This window comes from Ailuropoda melanoleuca, chromosome 18 (genome assembly GCF_002007445.2).
Source record: "Ailuropoda melanoleuca isolate Jingjing chromosome 18, ASM200744v2, whole genome shotgun sequence".
NCBI lineage: Eukaryota > Metazoa > Chordata > Mammalia > Carnivora > Ursidae > Ailuropoda > Ailuropoda melanoleuca.
In genome coordinates, this window is record NC_048235.1 from 29028841 (window position 1) to 29050227 (window position 21387).

At 40.9% G+C, this 21387-nt stretch overlaps 1 protein-coding gene across 4 annotated transcripts in view; it reads left to right on the plus strand.

Moving 5' to 3' along the window:
• The window catches only part of SH2D4A (SH2 domain containing 4A), a 70478-nt gene that overhangs the window by 24502 nt on the left and 24589 nt on the right, over window positions 1-21387 (plus strand). For 3 of the 4 annotated variants that reach the window (XR_004621935.1, XM_034647618.1, XM_034647620.1), the window contains 4 exons: window positions 11276-11356; window positions 16595-16706; window positions 18449-18659; window positions 21219-21349. Coding sequence is in view for 3 of the 4 variants with exons in the window: in XM_034647618.1 (XP_034503509.1) it covers window positions 11276-11356; window positions 16595-16706; window positions 18449-18659; window positions 21219-21349 (535 nt within the window). In the remaining variant the exon portion in view is untranslated. The remainder of the gene's footprint in view (window positions 1-11275; window positions 11357-16594; window positions 16707-18448; window positions 18660-21218; window positions 21350-21387) is intronic. The other variant, XM_019798689.2, reaches the window with a different exon arrangement.

Sequence of the window (21387 nt, forward strand, 5' to 3'; positions counted from 1 at the left end):
TGCCAGAGAATTTGGGGAGAGAACAGAACAGTTCTCAGTGTGGTTGGGAGCCTGGGAGAGTATACTAATTCAAAGACAAAACCCTTTGTGTTTCTCTGGTTATATGTAATTTGTAGGCTGGGAACTCATTAATCAATAGACTGACTGTCCTTGCCCCAAAGGAGACCTTGAATAAAACTAGATCTGCTCACGTGTAGATTTTATCTCCAGGGAATTACTTGTTATTTTTGTACAAATGGCCTTCACAGTGGACCATACTGCAAAACGGAAGATTAAAAAAATTAGAACACAAACATCCGGGATTCAAAGCATTCCTAAAACAAACAAACAAACAAAAAACCCAAAAAACCTTGAGGCTTATGGCTTAAGACGCCTTGAGCAAGAGTCCTCCTCTTCATATCTTTAAAGAACGAGAGTTAGAGGTGACAGCTCTTGTGTCCGTACCCCTACTTTGCACACGTACGTGCGTGCACTGTCCCAAGGCTCTGGGATGTTTTTAAATCTGTCATTTTGCTATAACAGAATGATAACAAAAACATGCTACTAAACTGTACATTTTGATTGTAACCTTGACATTGAAACCACGGTGGTATTCAGTTATGCTTTTGTCATGGCTTTGTGTTCCCAACGGTAGACAGCAGTGAAGGAGCACCTGTAAAACTATCTTCAGACATGAGGAAGGACTTCCACTGAGGTTTTCCTTTCTGAACCGAAAGGTTACGCTTGCTCTCTACGCAGAAACCAGCAGTTGTCTAAAGCTGGATTTTGGTTGTTTGCCTTTATAAAGGAGAGATTCAGAAGCAAGATACTGAGATCAGGACCACTTCTTTGAATGAATAGAAAAGAGTTGGTGTTTTGGACCCTGTTCTTCTCCAGGTGCTACTTGTAAAGCAACCAAAGTTTTGGGTGATATGTGGCTTGTGCTTTTGGCGAAGAGTGTAAGTTAGTGTATTAGTAAGGTAGTATTAGATCACAGTTCCTTGGAGGTGAGTACTAAAGCTTGGCGAGTGGGCAGGGTGGAGAGTGCACACCCCCCTGAGTAGATGTCCTTGTGCCTGGGCGTGGTGGAACCACGTTGGCCTTGCCTGGCTCTGATCTGCACACAGCTGAATCGTCAAGCCCTGAAGGGAGTTGGGTTCACATTTATACTACGGAACCCGAATGTAAACAGAATGGGAAAATGTATTCCTGAAATGCAGGCTAGAATTCTGAGGATTGAATTGGATGTGTTAAATAACAGAAATTAAATTGTGCAAACTTTAAAGATCTGTCTTATTAATCGGTTCATAAACTGGGCAGCATCTGTCTGGCAAGTAGAGGGGAGCTCCAAAGAGCTACAGAAAAGGAAATGTAAAGAGGGAGTGGAGAAAAGGAAATTATTAGCAAAGAATCCATTGTTTTAGGCAAGGTCGCCCTCCTAAGGGAACGGAAGGGGTCTATCAGTAAAATTCCTAGTGCTGACCAGGAAATTCCCATGTTGACTGCTGAAAGGTCAGTTTCTGGGGGGTTGAAACTGCAGTTCGATTTGGTATTAAGTTTAGTTTACTGACTTGGAGCCTCAACCTAAATGACACCATTTTGGGCCTGTAGCTTTCTTTTCAACAGATGTGAAGAAAAAAGAGGGATAATCCCAAAACAGCAACTGTTTGCCTTGATGTATATTCCCTTCTAGTATGCCTGCAGGAAGCATTTCAGTATTGTTTTTGTGAGAGATATAGTGTTGGGTATGCTAGACAAAAACAGACAAAGGATTTGTTGTGCTCATTTTATTAATTCAAAAGTAGAGCCATAAACGGAAAGTTGCACAATTACCCAAGTAGTTTCCATGTAACTGTAATAGAATTTCACGGTAGTCTGTAGAATAAAATTTTATATAAGATAGAATTACAAAATCCTTGGGCCTTAGATACCATTTAAGCCGCTCTTTTTAAAAGCAGTATGTTGTGTAAAATGCTTAATGTAAGGTAAATGACAAAAGAGAAAACCATTTCTAGTCTTGAGAATTGCACATTACAAAGTTGGTAACACAACTTTATTTCGCATGATATTTACAGTAATTCACTTACACAGCTCACTAGAAGTAGTGTGCCAGGAAGAAATCATGGAATCCTGAGTCTGGAGATATGAGGTGCTGCTGACCACTTACTCATTTAACGTGTCTGGGGCTGCGTTTCCTTACCTAAACAATGGTGGTTATAATAGCGACATATCACTGGTTTGGATGTGAGAACAATCCAAATGAAGCAAAATGTATTGAAGTGTTTTGTATAGTATTATGTTTGATATAAATATTATTTTCTCTCAGTTACACTTAGGTTCCTGTAGTCCGTTGTGTCAGGACTTCCCATAGCCATCATGCTTTTAAAACTGTCAATTCTCTTAACAATCCATTATTACTTTATCCTTATACTTTATATTTAATAATTACTTTATTTCCCTTGCTTGTCTTCTTTTCGTTTTTCATGGAACATATATCAGGTGTGTCCCTGGTGAGATGGTGAGGGTGGCCTTTGGAACTCTTTCATATCTGAAATGCTTTGCCCTAACAGCCTTTACCTGTACCGCATTATTGCATTTTCTGAGCACGTCCCTCCCCAGTTCTACTGTTTGCACATTGCTTTGAGGGTTGTAGAGGGGAAGGTGCAATGGAAGTGGGCAGATGTTCATCCAGTGTGACAGTTCAATGCTCTAATAAATGCAGAATAAACTCAGACAATGTGTTATTTAAAGATATGCCATAAAACTACACACCATAATAGAGTCTATTGCACTTCAAAGTCCGGCTATCCAGTAGTCCCTGTGCTTAGAATTTACTAGGAGCAGTGTTAGCAAAGTAGGGAAAAGACTCCCGAGGGTCTCCGTTGTCCTAATTCATGTTTCAGAAAAATCATTCCATAGGGACATGTACCATATTTTCACTAGTAAAATTGTCCTGTTTTTCATCTTGTTAGTCTAGTTGGCCTTTGGAAGTTATCTCCACTCTGTATTATTCTCCTTTGTAACTTTATCAAGGCAGTTTCATTATTCTGCGTCTCTTATTATTTTAGAAAGAAAAAGCTAAATTCCAGTATGCTCAAATGCTTAATATTATAGTCATCATTGGCAAGTTTTATTTAAAGTGGCTGGAAATAGGATGATCTGATTATTCCAGTAACCTGCCTAGCAAACTAGGTGAGTTACACGCCATCGATTTTCAGAGAATTTTAATTGTCTCTCTTCATTAATATTAAAACTAGACTGAATATTTTTTTTTCTTCATTTCAATTTTATTCCTATATTCTTCTCACATTATTATTTTTTTTAATTTTATTTTATTATATTGTGTTAATCACCATACAGTACATCCCCAGATTCCGATGTAAAGTTTGATGCTTCATTAGTTGCGTATAACACCCAGTGCACCATGCAATACGTGCCCTCCTTACTACCCATCACCAGTCTATCCCATTCCCCCACCCCCTCCCCTCTGAAGTCTTCAGTTTGTTTCTCATAGTCCATAGTCTCTCATGTTTCATTCCCCCTTCTGATTACCCCCCTTTTCTTTATCCCTTTCTTCCCCTACCGATCCTCCTAGTTCTTATGTTCCATAGATGAGAGAAATCATATGATAATTGTCTTTCTCTGCTTGACTTATTTCACTTAGCATTATCTCCTCCAGTGCCGTCCATGTTGCAGCAAATGTTGAGAATTCGTTCTTTCTGATAGCTGAGTAATATTCCATTGTATATATGGACCACAGCTTCTTAATCCAGTCATCTGTTGAAGGGCATCTCGGCTCCTTCCATGATTTGGCTATTGTGGACAATGCAGCTATGAACATTGGGGTGCATATGGCCCTTCTCTTTACTACGTCTGTATCTTTGGGGTAAACACCCAGTAGTGCAATGGCTGGGTCATAGGGTAGTTCAATTTTTAACTTTTTAAGGGACCTCCACACTGTTTTCCAGAGTGGCTGTACCAACTTGCATTCCCACCAACAATGTAGGAGGGATCCCCTTTCTCCACATCCTCTCCAACAATTGTTGTTTCTTGCCTTGTCTATCTTTGCCATTCTAACTGGCGTAAGGTGGTATCTCAGTGTGGTTTTGATTTGAATTTCCCTGATGGCTAATGATTTTGAACATTTTTTCATGTGTCTGTTAGCCATTTGTATGTCTTCATTGGAAAAGTGTCTGTTCATATCTTCTGCCCATTTTATGATTTGTTTATTTGTTTCTCGTGTATTGAGTTTGAGAAGTTCTTTGTAGATCTTGGATACCAGTCCTTTATCTGTGGTGTCCTTTGCAAATATATTCTCCCATTCCGTGGGCTGTCTCTTAGTTTTTTTGACTGTTTCCTTGGCTGTGCAGAAGCTCTTTATCCTGATAAAGTCCCATAAGTTCATTTTATCTTTTATTTCTCTTGCCTTTGGCGATGTGTCGTGAAAAAGGTTGCTCTGGCCGATGTCATAGAAGTTGTTGCCTATGTTCTCCTCTAGAATTTTGATGGATTCCTGTCTCACATTGAGGTCTTTCATCCATTTGGAGTTTATTTTTGTGTATGGTGTGAGAGAGTGGTCAAGTTTCATTCTTTTGCATGTAGCTGTCCAATTTTCCCAGCACCATTTATTGAAGAGACTGTCTTTTTTCCACCGGATGTTTTTTCCTGCTTTATCAAAGATTAGTTGCCCAAAGAGCCGAGGGTCCATTTCTGGGTTCTCTATTCTGTTCCATTGGTCGATGTGTCTGTTTTTGTGCCAGTACCATGCTGTCTTTGTGATCACAGCTTTGTAGTACAGCTCGAAATCCGGCATTGTGATGCCCCCAGCTTTGTTTTTCCTTTTCAACAGTTCCTTGGAGATTCTGGGCCTTTTCTGTTTCCATACAAATTTAAGGACTATTTGTTCCAGTTCTTTGAAAAATGTCCTCGGTATTTTGATCGGGATAGCATTGAAAGTGTAGATTGCTCTGGGTAGTATGGACATTTTAACTATGTTAATTCTTCCAATCCATGAGCATGGAATATTTTTCCATCTTTTTATGTCTTCCTCAATATCTTTCAAAAGTGATCTATAGTTTCTAGGATATAGGTCCTTTACGTCTCTGGTTAAGTTAATTCCAAGGTAACGTATGGTTTTTGGTGTTATTGTAAATGGGATGGATTCCCTAATTTCTCTTTCTTCAGTCTCGTTATTCGTGTATAGAAATGCAACTGATTTCTGGGCATTGATTTTGTATCCTGCCACCTTACTGAATTGTTCTATAACTTCTAATAGTTTGGGAGTGGATTCCTTTGGGTTTTCCATATAGAGTATCATGTCATCTGCAAAGAGAGACAGTTTGACTTCTTCTTTGCCGATTTGGATACCTTTGATCCCTTTTTGTCTTCTGATTGCTGTTGCAAGGACTTCTAGTACTATGTTGAATAATAGTGGCGAGAGTGGGCATCCTTGTCGTGTTCCTGATCTTAAGGGAAAGGCTTCCAGCTTTTCCCCATTGAGAATAATGCTTGCAGTAGGCTTTTCATAGATGGCTTTTATGAGATTGAGAAATGTACCCTCTATTCCTACACTCTGAAGGGTTTTAATCAGGAAAGGATGCTGTATTTTGTCAAATGCTTTTTCTGCATCAATTGAGAGGATCATATGGTTCTTGAGTCTTTTCTTGTTGATATGATGTATCACATTGATTGATTTGCGAGTGTTGAACCATGCTTGCATCCCAGGTATGAATCCCACTTGGTCATGATGGATAATCCTTTTAATGTACTGTTGGATTCTATTAGCAAGGATCTTGTTGAGGATTTTGGCATCCATATTCATTAGAGAAATCGGTCTGTAATTCTCCTTTTTGAGGGGGTCTTTGCCTGGTTTGGGGATCAAGGTAATATTAGCCTCATAGAATGAGTTTGGTAGCTTTCCTTCTGTTTCTATTTTTTGAAATAGCTTTAGGAGAATAGGTATTATTTCTTCTTTGAATGTTTGGTAGAATTCCCCAGGAAAACCGTCTGGGCCTGGAGTTTTATTATTTGGAAGGTTGTTTATCACTGACTCAATTTCTTCATAGTTAATTGGCCTATTTAAGAAATCTATTTCTTCCTGTTTCAGTCTTGGTAGTTTATAGGTTTCCAGGAAGGCCTCCATCTCTTCCAGATTGTTTAGTTTTTTGGCATATAGCTGTTGATAAAAAGTTTCTAATTATCCTTGCAATTTCAATGGTGCTGGTCGTGACCTCTCCGTTTTCAGTTATAATTTTAATAATCTCTAGACTGAATATTTTTTAATGATTGAGAAAGTGTTTTGGAATTTATGGTGAGTTCATTCATGCACCAAATACTTATTGAGGCCTTTACTAAGTGTCAGTCACTGTTCTGTTTGCTGAGGCCCCACATATCAGTGAATTAGGCAGACACGGTCTTTTGCCTTCCCGGAGGTTATTATTCTAACCTGTTGTCCATTGAGGAATACCATGGATTTAAGAGGTGTAAGAACAAGATGGCTAAATACTTAGCCTAGTAGTTTTTTCAAAAGCAAGCTCTTGGATTTAGCCTGTTAATCCATCATTTTCATCTTCACCATAAAAATTGAATGCTAAAAATGTTCTGTTTATTGGAGCTTTCTGGTTTATTTGGAATTAATACATTGCATAACCCTACTTTTAAACAGAGTGAATATTAAATTAAAAGCCAGAATGGACTATTTTTCAAATCACATTTTAAAAGTGAATGTAAGTAGCCGGTAATCCTCATGGGACACGCAGTCTCTGGGGGAAATATAATTTGTAACCATGCAATACTGATGTTGTTACAGCATCTTTTGATAATCCAATTGCTTATATAGATTTGAACTGCCGTGCTTTCGAGTTTAATGGTAATTAAAATATACATATATGTACACATTCATACCACCCTTTGCTCAGTACAAATGGGCTCCACTCCCAGATCTAATTGGGCCTGCACTGCCTAGAGGGGACCATTCTGACTCGGTGTCTGCAGGAAGTCCACTAGCTTCTGATGTCACTGGCTTTCAAGTTTTCACTTTATTTTGTGGAGATTTTGCATAAATATTCAGTGGCAGTTTTTATTTTAAAATAAGGGAAATAAGAAGCAGGTGAGATCGCTTCCACTCTGCCCATAGAGTTTCAGCAGCTGCAGAAGTGTCTTTAATGTAGCAAATGGGAGGTGGCTGCAGAGGCTTGCACGAACAAACCTATGCTCTCTCTGGGGCACTGCACATGAAGAGCAAGTGGTAGACATGGAGAGGGCATGGGTTTCAGTCTCTGCTTTCCTACCTGTTAACAGGTCAGCTTACCTCTCTGGTAACGATAAAGGACTGAAGGTCAGATGATGTATTGGACTTGAAAGTGCTTTGAAAGCAAAAATTATGCAGGCGGGGTAGTCTTCCTCTCTTTCTTGCGTTACAAATAGGAATAACTAAAGAGTATATTCCCAGGAACACGGCATCGTGCGCAAGCTTCGGAGGGGACACGGTGGCGTCTCCAAGAAGCCTCTTCATATTCACTCTGAGAATGCTCAGAGTGGCAGCAGTATTCCTACGATTGTCTCCGTCTGGCATTGGCATCAGTAACCATCACTTTCAAGCCGGTAGTCTGGTTTTGTGTTTTAATAAAGGACATCTCTTTTGGATCATACTAGTTTTAGTCTATTACATTGAACTTGTATCCCATGGATTTGTAGAACGTGGAAGTGTATCTGAACGAACCGGCTCTATACAAGATTTGTAATCAATCTTTATTTTATTTTAGCACTTTGGAACGATTGCAGATCTTGGTTCACCTTGAAAATTAGAATTTTTATAAATGTGACTCTTAGTATATGTGAATAGTTTGGGAGTTTACAGTATATTTTAGACATACAGAAGCATTCGGTAGGAGTATTGTGTAGTTGTTAACCGGGTGGTTGTTAAACTAGTCGGAATTATTTATGCTCAGGCTCTTCTACTCAAGAACCAACTTTGAGCTTTGGTGTACTGAAAACAGAACCTAAACCTTCCGACAGAGAAAGGCAGGCAACTCTGACCAGCTCCAGCAGATGGTGCTGATGGTCACACTCGTCCCTTCAGCCCCCAGCATCACATCCATTTCATTGTCTGGTTCGTGTGTCTGTGCTTAGTTTTGAATTATCTTAAGAAAATATGAATAACCTCATCATTTCTGACAACCGCAAAAGCAGTGAGAATGTTGAAATGCTGGTGTCAGGGAGGAAGGATTTCCCCTGTCCACCCAGGTCCTTCTGGCCAGACTAAGAATCAAAGTGACGTGAGACAGATTAACAGGAGAAAATCGAATTTAATTTCATATGTATGGGAAACCACACAGACATGGAAATTCCAAAGACAGCCAAGCAAAATGAGGTATATACATCATTCTAAACTAAGGAGAAAGAGGCTAAGGGTCTGGGGCTTAAAGGGAAGGAACGCAATTCACAGGAGGATGAAAAGGAGTAAGTGTTTGGTGAACAAATGTTTGCTGGGCCACTCAGGAAGAATGGGACATAGAGGACTTTGATCAAACAGGCTTTGCTAGGTTCTTCCCTCTCTGCCATACCTGGTTCATAGTATAACGTAGTTATCTATAGCGATATGGTTCTCTGCCTGGAGCAGGTCCTTTATCTAAATTCTTTTAGGCAATTGAGGTGGGGAGGTAAAGACCTTTTCCTGAATATGCTATGTTTTGATTGCTTTTAACTCAAAAATAATCTTCATGCCAAACCGGTCCATCTTGAGGTAGTTTGCCCTTGGTGATAGATAGATGATGGAAAAAAATTAAGATAATAATAATAAAAAAAGAGCAAGTGTTGAGAAAACAGTGTTGTACGTGTACATAAGACGAATCATTCAGTTGAACAAATAATTCTAAGGGACAAAGAATAACTCACACAGTATGCTTAAAGTATTATGTCCATGACAGTAATTGGCAAGTGACAGGGGGAGAAGATGTTTGACAAAGTAAAATCTATGTTAGAAGAGACATATCAGATGCCTATTAGCCTGATGCTAACTCAGGAAACAACAGAGAGTTTGTTTGAGAGAACTTAAGGCTGAGCATGGTGGAGGTGCCACTGACAAATCCTTGGTCCAAAGCTCTGCCGGTTCTATCAGCCCAGGGCCTGTGACAAACCAGTGGAGAGGCTGGGTGTGTAGCTATGAAGCTGGAATCTTATCTACCGTGCTTGAGGAGGCAAGGGAGGGTGGTTACCTGCCGCCTAATTTTCAGCATAGAAGAAGCTGATCCTTCTTGCAAAATGATGCCCCACAGATCTTACATCATTGAGGAAAGGGAGAGTGAGCCCGTTTTTAAAGATCACATTCCTTATGGTGGACATTCATTCAGAGACTGCAAGCCCAAGCCCTTCAAAATTGCATTGGACTTTTGAACAGACATACACAAAACCTGTTGGAACAGTTCTAACCTGTTCATAGATAAGGAGAACTGGTACTGTTTTGGATGCACAACGGTTCTGTATCCTTTTAAAATATTAAAATAAAAAACAAGACAGAATATGGAAGGTAGTAATTGTGAAACCTATAGCATTCATTTTTTGCCAAGTAATAAGCATAAAGAAACTTTTGACCTACAGCTCATTGCCTATCATTACAGTGTTGACATAGTGGAAAAAGTATAAACTCTGGAACAAGTCAGCTGTGTGATGCCAGCAAGATACACAGCTCCTCTGCCATTCAGTTTCTTCCGCTGATACCCATCCATCAGAGATGTTGTGAGAAATAAAAATAATACTTTGTAAGTCACAGTGCCTGGTCGTAATGAGCCTTCCATGACTAGTAGCCACCAGTGGAATTAGCATTACTAGCAGTCCCCATGATTATAAAAAATCCCAGCAGAGGGCTCGAAGCAGTTGCCATGGCCACTTTTATGAACTAAGATAGACGAAACTTTTGTAACAAATAGACCCAAAATGCAATGGTCAAAACACAACAGAAGTTCATCTTTCTCTCTTATAACATCCAAGATGGTTTCTGGTTCAGGAGGGCCCAGGTCCGCACAGTCAATTAGGCACCCAGTCTTTTGAGGGCTCTCCTGTCTTTAGAGTAGCATGACTGCGATCACCATTTCAGCTCAAAGGAAAGGGGAAGTGGCTTAGAGGCATGTGTGAAGGAGGTTTTAAGGGCTAGAATAGAAGTGGCAAATACCAGTTATCACCTGCATTATAGTTCAGATAACTTATTCCCACGGGCATACGTAACTGCTAGGGCAGCTGGGAAATGCGGTGTAGCTACTGTGGGAAAGGGGGCAAATTGAGGTAGACACACTGGTTTATTACATGGCGTAGTAATGACCCTAAAGTATCCTCTGTGCTCCACACTAAATTGTGGTACCAACAGTTTTCTGAAAATTTACTGACAGTTTCTGATCAATATCAAAATTTAGGAGTGAATCCTCAGGCACAAGGCACATAATTCCTGGTAATATAGGCTGCAGGTGGCTCTATTAAGCTGTGTAGGGCATGTGGCTTTCCATGCTGGGACTTGGCCCCGACTCTGCGCTCAGGCCAGGGACAGGGTGACAGGGGCCTGTGTAACTGACCTGGTCTAAGTGGCACTCAGTGTCATATGCCAGCTCAGTCACAGTGTCTGAGCGGTTGGCATGTGGCAGGCAGGAGTGACACCAGGGAATTCAGGCAATGGATCTGGGAACCCCACTGGCAGGAATTGCCTCCTGGGAGATCCATCTGGAGCAGCAGAAATCCAGACGCTGGGCTGGGTAACGGGTGGGAGAGGTGGGGAGGGAGTGCAATCAGGCCGGGAAAGTGGGCAGAGCTCCCAGGCAGCGAACTGATATTCCAGTCATGCCTCCGGTCCTACCTAGATAGGGAGCAAGGCATATAAATATAATGCATATATATAAATGGCAGAGACTAAGCGTTTCCCTGGTCTAACCTAAAACGGGATGAGTTAGAGCAGGGATTAAGAGAAGAAGAGAATTTGAAGTAAGGAATAATGGTGATGTCTGGAAGTCATTCAGGGGCCAGGAACAAAATACAGAAACCCACTTGTCCTGAGCAAACCACCAGCTCCAGGAGCTTGAGCAATAATTCATTTCCAAGCCCTATTGAGTGGGGAGATGGAGGCTTCGCATACCTGCTGCCTCAGTCATTATTGGCTCAGGAAATCAGGTGCTGGTGGGAAACTTTGATGCACCAACCTATGGGGATGGGGCATGTTAGGGGACATTGAAACAAGGGAAGCATGAACAGATTATCTGCTGAAATTGCGTTGTAGCTCTAAATGGTATAAAAACGTGTTTCATTTAATTTTTAGTCACTCTCCAGTTCCTCAAGAAATATTCAACAAATGTTGGCAGATTCTATCAATCGTATGAAGGCATATGGATTTCACCAGGTAAAAACTTAACATTCTGTCTTCAGGGGGCTAAATGCATAGCCATTTCCACTAATGTTTCACAAATTGGTATATTAGTCTCATGCAGAAATGAAAGCAGCAGAATGTGAAATCTGTCTTTAAAAGCTTGCGAACAGAGCTATTCGTTTTTACCTGTTTATCTGGAGTTGGAAAAGTCTTGAATATCACAGAAAGAACAGATGCCAGACATATCTGCTAAACTCCTCATGGAAGATCTAACACAGAGACAATATCCTGGGCTGCAGCAAACACTGAGGGAAGACCGATTTCAGAAAGCGATAAATAAAGCATTTAGGCAGAAACTGAATTCTAAGTTCCTTATGCGTTCCTTGTTTCTGTGAGCGTGACCCTGTTCAATGAGCACCCTCTTGTGCCATCCATGCCCACTGTGCCAGGAGCTCCTTTGGGCACTCAAATCTCTCACACATCCATCCAGATGTGATTCTTCCTACAGGCAGAGCCTGTTGCCTCCGTCGTGCTAGATTGTATCACATTGTACATTCCTCACGATAAATGGAGCATAGATGGGCAGTTGGAAACCATAGTAGGATTTGACCTGCAGAAAATTTGAAAAAGTAATGTAAGATATGAAGTTGTAAAGAGAAGGTTCTGAGTGACCACAGACCTGAGATGCGGCCATGATGGAGGTCTGTGTTCCAGTGGATGGTTCAGTCGATTCCCTGCCTGTTCTGCAGGGACATGCGTGAACTGGGATAGCTCGCATGGAGACTTTGAGAAACCATGATGAATTTCTGCAGTGTAGTCCCAGTGTGCATCCTGCTGATACAATATGTGCCTCTCTAAAACAGCAGCAATAGAGCATCTAAAGGAAAATTTCAGTAACACTGCCCGGATTGTCCTGCTTCATTGTAAAGGATAGAGAAACAAAGGATCTGTGTATTTATTCAACCAACATCTGTTGCGTTTCTCTTGTGTGCTAGTCACTGTTACAGGCATTGGAAGCAAAATGAACAAAACAGATAAAACCCCTGCCCTCAGGAAGCCTATATTCTGGTTGAGGGAGACAGACAACAAACACATCTATGAAGTCAGATGGTCATAACTTCTGTGGAGAAAAATAACGCAGGATAAGGGAGCTGAGGAATGCTGGGAGGGTGGGGATTGGCTTTTTATAGAGGTGGTCAGGGAAGGTTACTCTGAGAAGGGGCTATTGGAGTAGAGACCTGAAGTAATGAGGGAGGGAGCCATGTGGATAACTGGGACATGTCCCAGGCAGAGCCAACACCAAGTATGAAGGCACAAAGGCAAGAGTTCACTCGACATGGTCAAGGAATGGCAGAGAGGTCAGTGAATGAGAAGGGAGATTAGGGCTGAGAAATCATGTAGACCCTTGTAAGGAATCTTTTATCTTGGTGCTATGTCACCCATGATGAAAGATGAGATCATCTAGCAAGTGAGTCTAGCTGAAAAAGAGAGAGCCTGAGCTTTCTCGTCTCCAAAATAAGGGAGGTAGACTAGTTGGTTCTCAAGCGTTTTTAGATGTGAGACAGAAAGATTTTCATAGTCTTCACACACTCTCATGAGAACGCCCAGAGCCATGGGCCAATGCATTCCTTCTCTGACTTAAGAAATTATATGGGAACTCAAGAGAATGAATAAGCAGATAAATCACTTACCCAGCTTCTCTGTAGAGCAAAGATAATAAAACAGAGCTTTCTGACTTTGGAGGCAATGGAGAGGGTCTAATGAGGAAACCGGTGGGAAGTATTTCCATTAACAGGCTGGGATGAGAGGCTTCCTGTGGAAGATGGTTTTTTGGGGTTTTTTGTTTTGTTTTGTTTTTTGGGTTTTTTTTTAAATTTTTATTATGATATGTTAGTCACCATACAGTACATCATTAGTTTTTGATGCAGTGTTCCATGATTCATTGTTTGCATATAACACCCAGTGTTCCATGCAATATGTCCTCCGTAATACCCATCACCAGGCTAAACCATCCCTCTTCCCCCCTCCCCCCTGAAACCCTCAGTTTGTTTCCTGAGTCCATAGTCTCTCATGGTTCACCTCCCCCTCTGTTTACCCCCCCTTCATTTTTCCCTTCCTTCTCCTACTGATCTCCCTGCTATTCCTTATGTTCCACAAATGAGTGAAACCATATGATAATTGTCTTTCTCTGCTTGACTTATTTCACTTAGCATAATCTCCTCCAGTCCCATTCATGTTGATGCAAATGTTGGGTAATCATTCTTTCTGATGGCTGAGTAATATTCCATTGTATATATGGACCACATCTTCTTTATCCATTCATCTGTTGAAAGGCATCTCGGCTCCTTCCACAGTTTGACTATTGTGGACAATGCTGCTATGAACATTGGGGTGCATATGGCCCTTCTCTTCACTACATCTGTATCTTTGGGGTAAATAACTATGTCTGTATCTTTGGGGTAAATAAGATGTTTTGACATCAAACTGCCCATCCCCATGTCCAAACCTCAGCCTGTGGGTGTTTGGACCAGTGTCCAGCCTCAGCCCTGCTGCCCCTTCACCCCTCAGCCTCTACCTGACTCTCCCATGCTTGGCTCCCCATCCCCATCCTGGACCTACATGCTCCTTGCAAACACTCCTAAAAATGAAGTGATGGTTTGGTTTCCCAAGTAGAGGAAGTAAAGACCAACCTGTAAAGATTTTGCTAAAAGTAAATTTTCTGCAGGATTTCTTAGAGAAACTCAGGCCAAGTCCTTAAGTTTTCTAGCTGCTTTGAATAAATAGAGTGGTCAGGGCTCATCTCATCCGTTACTCTGTGAAACTCATTAATTTGTCTCCTTTCCCTCTCTGCCCCATAGATAATGGCACTGCTGGTTAAAAAGGAGTATGATTTACTAGCTATAGCACTCCCCAACATTTGATTGTCATCAACCACGTACCACCTGAATTATTAGTTACTGAATATTTCTCCTTAAGTAGACTCACTTTGTAAACTTTTTCCTTTTCCTAAGCAGCAATATCCATGCTATCATGGTTTCATGTTATAGCTCTTTTCTAATCATTTTAAATCATTTTAAAATATGAATGTGGATGATGAACAAAGCTCCACTTTTAAGTTTTTTTCTGTTTAAGCTTAGAAATTGCTAGCAGTACTTTTTATGTATTTCAGGTTTATAAATGGCTTCAGTAAGGTGATAGCAAATTTTAATAGTCATTTAAAACACCAAAAGCTGTTTTTGGGGTTTTATAATATTAGGAAACCAAGGGGGCTTAGCTCTAGGCAGGAAAAGAAAGTAAGGGGAAAAATGAAAATAATAAATACACAAAAGTTTATTTACATCTGAAATGAAAGACAATGTATGAATGATCACCTCCTACATTAACTGTGATTTATGACTTCCCACGATGATCAAAAACAAGTTTCACAACATCAAGGTTTATATTTTAGTTGGGGTGAAATAATTTAACAGAAAGGATGTCTTTATCTTTCTATAGGAAAACACAGAAGAAAAAAAAGACCTGTCAATTCTGAGATGCAGAGCGAAGCATGGTCAGTCTTTTCTGACCCTCTCAGCTGCTTCATTATTTAGGTGACTGAAGCTTTTATTTAGTTCACCAAGTGCTAAATTCAGTTTTCTAATAAGCACTCAGACGGCAATACCCAAATGAAGTATTTTTAGATCTAAGTGATTTGGTGTGTTAGTTTTTCTTTAGTTAAAAACTAGCTCCCTTCAGTGTACATAATGCCACAGAGCCGTTCACTTCAAAATGGCTAACATGGTTTTTATGTTTGTGTATTCTTCCACCATTTTAAAAAAGGTTAAGATGGTAATTTTTATGTTATGTATATTTTACAATTAAAAAAAAAGCAAATTCCCTTTTTAAGGAAGACTTACGTTTCTTATATTTTCTCGAAGAGGATGCTTTATAAAAATTTTTTTAAAAATTCCTTTTTGGGTTACCCAAAATCATGTGTACGTACTACATTTTTAAGTAATTTTTAAAAGATTTTATTTATTAGAGAGAGCAGGAGCATGAGTGGGGAGAAGGGCAGAGGGAGAGANATTTTCTCGAAGAGGATGCTTTATAAAAATTTTTTTAAAAATTCCTTTTTGGGTTACCCAAAATCATGTGTAAGTACTACATTTTAAAGTAATTTTTTAAAGATTTTATTTATTAGAGAGAGCAGGAGCATGAGTGGGGAGAAGGGCAGAGGGAGAGAGAGAAGCAGGCTCCCCGCTGAGCAGGGAGCCCAATGTGGGGCTTGATCCCAGGACCCTGAGATCATGACCTGAGCTGAAGGCAGATGCTTAACCAACTGAGCCACCCAGGTAGTCCTAGTACCATTTTTAGACACACTGGTTTGAGGGCACGTGGAGATACAGCTGAGATTGCTCTAGAAATGTATGTTATTTTTATGGAGCCTGTAAGATGCGGCAGTGTTTACGCTGGTGCCGTGAGGCAGTGTTTATACTCTGCTCGAGGGAATTCAATTTAAAACAGATAAGTGCTATGTTTGAGGAAAATGGATATTTATTGAGTCTTACTATGTGTTACAGACTATGGGAGACACTTTAAATATTATTTAACCCTCACTATAACCCTATGAAATAGTTTCAGTTTTCTAATTCTACTTAGGCCATGTATTTTGGTAACGGGAAGAGAGGTTTGGTAACGGGCCATGCGGTTGCACAGCTAGGTCGTGTAGAGTCAGCTTCAGGCATCACTGACTCCAAGCTTTTCCCAGAACAACAAATTGCCAGGGGGCCAGAGGGTGTTACATCGAAACTGGCCCCTCAGTGCCCCGACTCCTCCTCCTCCCCCCTACCTCCTTCTTCTCCTCNGAGGGAATTCAATTTAAAACAGATAAGTGCTATGTTTGAGGAAAATGGATATTTATTGAGTCTTACTATGTGTTACAGACTATGGGAGACACTTTAAATATTATTTAACCCTCACTATAACCCTATGAAATAGTTTCAGTTTTCTAATTCTACTTAGGCCATGTATTTTGGTAACGGGAAGAGAGGTTTGGTAACGGGCCATGTGGTTGCACAGCTAGGTCGTGTAGAGTCAGCTTCAGGCATCACTGACTCCAAGCTTTTCCCAGAACAACAAATTGCCAGGGGGCCAGGGGGTGTTACATCGAAACTGGCCCCTCAGTGCCCCGACTCCTCCTCCTCCCCCCTACCTCCTTCTTCTCCTCGCAGAAGACTGCCAGAATTACTCACTAGTGTTTGTTTCTGGGTTTTTTTTCCTTTTTTAAACCAGAAGAAAGAATCTGTAAAGAAAACGCAAGATGAAGAACTAAAACAAATAGATGAGGAGAAAACCATGCAGATTTATAAAAGCTGGAAAGAAGATTCAGACTGGCAGGCGTCTCGTGAGTACCCAGAGGCCTCCATAACACCTTAGACTCTCCAGGCCAATCCCTTCTCTTAACGAATGGTCAATCTAAGAAGCACTTAAAATGGTTGTTGAGAGAATTATTACTAAGTTGTTACACAAAGGCTTACGAGTTACTTCTTGAATAGTAGAAAGGTTCTCCATTCATCTTTGTACCATCACGGTTGTGATGTAGCTATTTGATGGAATGGTATATAGCTCTGAAAAAACATGTTTTGGAAGAGGGTTTAATGACCTTGGGATATGTTTATATCTTTTTTTCCACTTGAAGAAGAAAAAAATATTATAAAATTGTATGAAAATATCCCTATTTTAAAATGCCTGAGTGTATGAAGTAAAAGAACTGGAAGGTTATTAACATGTTAACATTAATTTTTTTCCGGAGGGATAGGATTTGAGATTTATTTTGAATTCTTCTTGCTGTTATTCTATACTTTTCTAAATTTTCAACAGTGAACTCACCTTAACTTTGTAATAGAAGAACCCAGGTGTAACCGATGGTTCTCTCAGCATCCCTCCCATATCTATGACCTGACCCTGACTTCTTTTTGAGTTAGCACTGCCAGAGATAAACCCCTCAGGAAGAGGTCAGTGCAGGCTAAGGCAGAGCAGAGCATGCTCAGGGATGCTAGGGGAAAATAGGGGAGAACCCAGATTTGAGACATGATCAGAGTTTCCAGATGACTCAAGGAGGTGTACCAGCCAGGTCATCCCTTGAGGCCACTTGAGGGCGAGAACAGGAGAACGGGCAGGAGAACGGAAGTGACAATGTTTGCAGGATGTGGAGAGTCCAGTCTTCAGCTCCATTACAATAAACACCATTAACATGACAGTTTCGTGAAATGAAAATATTTGCAAGGTCCAGTCACTTCCATGCAGTGAAATTCTAGTGTAATGGACCATTTTTGGCATCTCTTTGAAGTCAAATATAACAGGGCTTTACCAAGAACACCTGAAGTGCAAACACACTCAATGAAAATTAGTTTTAGCATCCTGCGTTAGAGCCCTTTACTACTGTGTTGCTAAAACAAAAACAAAACAACAAAACAAAACAAAACAATAAACCCTCTATTTTACAAAGCGACATTAAAAGGTGGCCTTGGGGTGCTTTTTATGTGTCCCAGCACATTCTCTGATTGTGGTGAGAATCATTGTATTTTTTTGGTCCGGCAGGCTGGTTCACATTTGGTTCAGCTCTCTGGGGGCTCTGAGTGTGACCTGTGGCGAGACTTACTGATCTCACACCCTGTCCACAGCCACAAGCCGCTGTGCTGATGAGTTCCCGACAGCCTGATTTTTGCTAGTGATGTCCTGAGCTGAGTGTGTGAGGGATGTGAGGGATGTGATGTCAGCTCTTCTTATTCAAAGGCTCCTGGCCAGTTGGAATTCGTGCTCAGGCTGTGACTCCTCATTTAGTCTTGCCAAATGCAGGAAATTCTCAAACACGTGGTTCTCCATTTCTATCTCCTCCCGTCCCCCTCCTCCTCCCTCTTAGGAAGTCCTAAACCCCCCTTAGAAAGACAGGAATTCTGCAGTGAATGCTGGGTCATTGTGAATGTGCAGGCCTGAACTATGTGCGTCCTGGGTGTTGATAGTGATTGTTCAGTATTATCAGCAGATGACAGCATCTCCTGAGAGACTGCTCTCTTCACCAGCTGATTCTTCTCACCGTCTCTGTGGGCTGACCTAGGCCTTTCTCAAACCCCCTTGTTTTTCTAGTGCGAAAATCCAAAGCAGCGGATGAGAAGAGACGCTCTTTGGCGAAGCAAGCACGGGAAGACTACAAGAGGTTATCCCTAGTGGCTGAAAAAGGAGGAAGCAATGAGGAACCGCGAAGTCCCCCAGGTGTTCCACAGAAACCAAAAAGACCCCCCCTTCCACCCAAGCCTCACTTCCTAAGCCCGGCGGGATACCCTCGGAATCCTCTTGGGTAAGAAGGCACACAGATGGTTGAAACTGGCTGATTAAAGACAAGTTGCATGATGGGCCGTGGGAAGTGGAGGACCAGCTGGCTGCCTGTGTAATGAGATTCAGCCTCACCTCTAGGCCTTTCTTCCCGAGATACCTGGTCTGGATTCATTCTCTTCTCATCTGTAAAATATCCACAGTTTCTTATAATTAAGATACCCAGTGACTTAGGATATGCATTGAGTTCAGCGCCGTCCTGCACCACTAGCGCACCCCCACCCCCACCCCCACCTAGTGGCAGGAGGCCAGCCAGTGAGGGTAGAAGCAGAAACAATGGGGGTTTCATCAGTGCTCAGTATCGTTCTTAGTAGGAAACAATATCAAAGTAGGAACCTAAGGGCTTGCTGACTTTCATGGCATCATAAAGTTATGTTTTCATTGCTCAGGATTAAAGATTTGATGGTAATACTCATTCTGCGATACAGAGCCAAGTACATAGGTTGAGAATTTGGAACTGTTCCTTTTTTGAATGAACACTTTTCTGGTCATGATGGTGCCTTTGCCTCCTAGGCTATAGGAAATTAGGTAGAACAGTTTGTTTTGTAAAATCCCTGAAGAAAAACACAATGATATCATAGCAGAAACCACCTTACCCTTATGTTAGTTAACTGATTATAAAATTATTTTCTCCTGGATATTATATGATTTTTGCATATTCTAATATGTAGAAAGACATTATTTAAAACATACCAGAAGAATCAAATAATGATTGAACAAAAGAGATTTATCTAAAGCCTTGCCTTCTGAAATGAAAACCAAAAATACTTCTCTGTTACAAGTATGGAGAAATAAAAAGCAAACAAATCTCTCTTTGCTTGGAGTCAGTAGTGATCTTCAAGGCTTTTCCTAATGGGGATTATGACCTCAGAGGAAACAGGAAGGTGGACCTTTTCCTTTACTATAATTATTTCTACTTACTCAACTGAGAGGTTCCATCTTGGGATGTAGGGACCAGAACTAAAAGATCATGTTCTACAAAGTGACAGTTTGGGGAATGATTTTTTTTCTTATGAACAAAAACCTAAGAGGAGTAATGAGAAACAGGTATCCTCACAGTTTGGTGACCAGGTCACAAAGGTGTGAGCTCTTGCACAGGATCCTCTCCAGTGCCTGAGCTGGTCTGTGCATGGGACCCAGATCCCCAGCAGGGCTGTTTTTGTACTGCCCCTGTTCTCCAGACTCTTCCAAGGGTGTGGCTGTGACTTGTAATATGCCCAGCCCACACTATTTTAGTGCACAGTGTATATGATTGACAGCAGTGAAGGTGGCCTTTAATAAGGGCAATTCTTGTTTTGAGCTGTGCTCAGTGAGCTCAGTTTTTCCAACTTAATACACTTGCATGAAATGCTTCTTGTGAGGCAGCCAGACTGGATGGTTTTTGGGCTGGGACAACAGCGATGACCAAGGTCAGCTAGGAGCCAGCCCAAGAAAAGACAGAGAGTGGCTGTCCTTAGAGTTTTTGCTTAACCTCCAAAGACTTCCCAAAGAAAAAGAACCTAATTTGACAGCTAGTAAGAGCACTTGTCATGTAATCTCATGTGTGTGCAGGATCTGATTCCCCAAAAAGTCAAATATTGTAGGCTATCTTCTCGAAAATGCTATGTATGCATATGAATATGTATATATGTACATCTGACGTACATGTCACATGTAACTCACGGGGACATGTTACCATAAAACGCAGAAAGAGCCATAAGTCAATTTACATGACAGGCATCCCAGCAGTTCATCCAAACCCATCATTGTTTTTATATTGAATTTTGCTCAAAATTAGTGGGCTGTTGTGTGAGACTTAGAAATATGTTTATTACATTGCAGTGTTACTTTTTGTAATGGAAATTGACTTAACATTCCAGAACTTTAGTTCTGCGACTGAATATAGCTCAAAATGGTTCTGCCGCTTGTATCTTTTTCTTACCAATCATCAAACACTCTTCTTTCTTTGACTTTATATTTCTGAGACTGTCTTTAGCGGAACCAAACCTCTTCAAAGTGCAGGAGAGAAGAAAGCAAGTCGGGGAGGTTGGAAACAGAAAGAAGAGAAAGTTTAATTTTGAAAATGTTCGGAAAGAAATTTATTTTATTGCATTTCTTTTGTTTGCAAGAACATGCTCCCAAGGAAAATAGTGTTGGGGGTATATTTAACTTTATAATGCTTATTTTCTCAAATTTTAATTGGAAGTTAATGGAGCTTTTTATTCATATTAAAAATGAATTAAAATCTGTGTATTAACACAGCAGTAGCTCATATCCATGACTAGCCCTATAGGACTGGAAGGACAAGTGACAGATTTAGGTTCCTTCCTATTTTTTTGACTAGCCCTTGAGGAGTTAGTTGTATAATGGCAGTTATTAGGGGTCCACCTTCCCATTAGCTCAGCCCATGTATTTAGATCTTCAAATATATATTGTCCTGTCTCCCTTTATACACGATTTATATATTCAGGGTATATCTGGTTTTTGAAGGCGTTGTTTTCAAGTTAGTTAAGTCTAACTTGAAAAACTGTTTTCTAAATCACAGAAAGCAGGGAGTGACGAGGACGGCATCCGGCTCTGCCCGGGAGGACATCATTCGGTGGTTTAAAGAGGAGCAGCTGCCACTGCGAGCAGGCTACCAGAGAACGTCAGACACCATAGCTCCCTGGTTCCACGGTGAGTGCACGGGTGCCCTCGGGGAACCTCACGTCCGG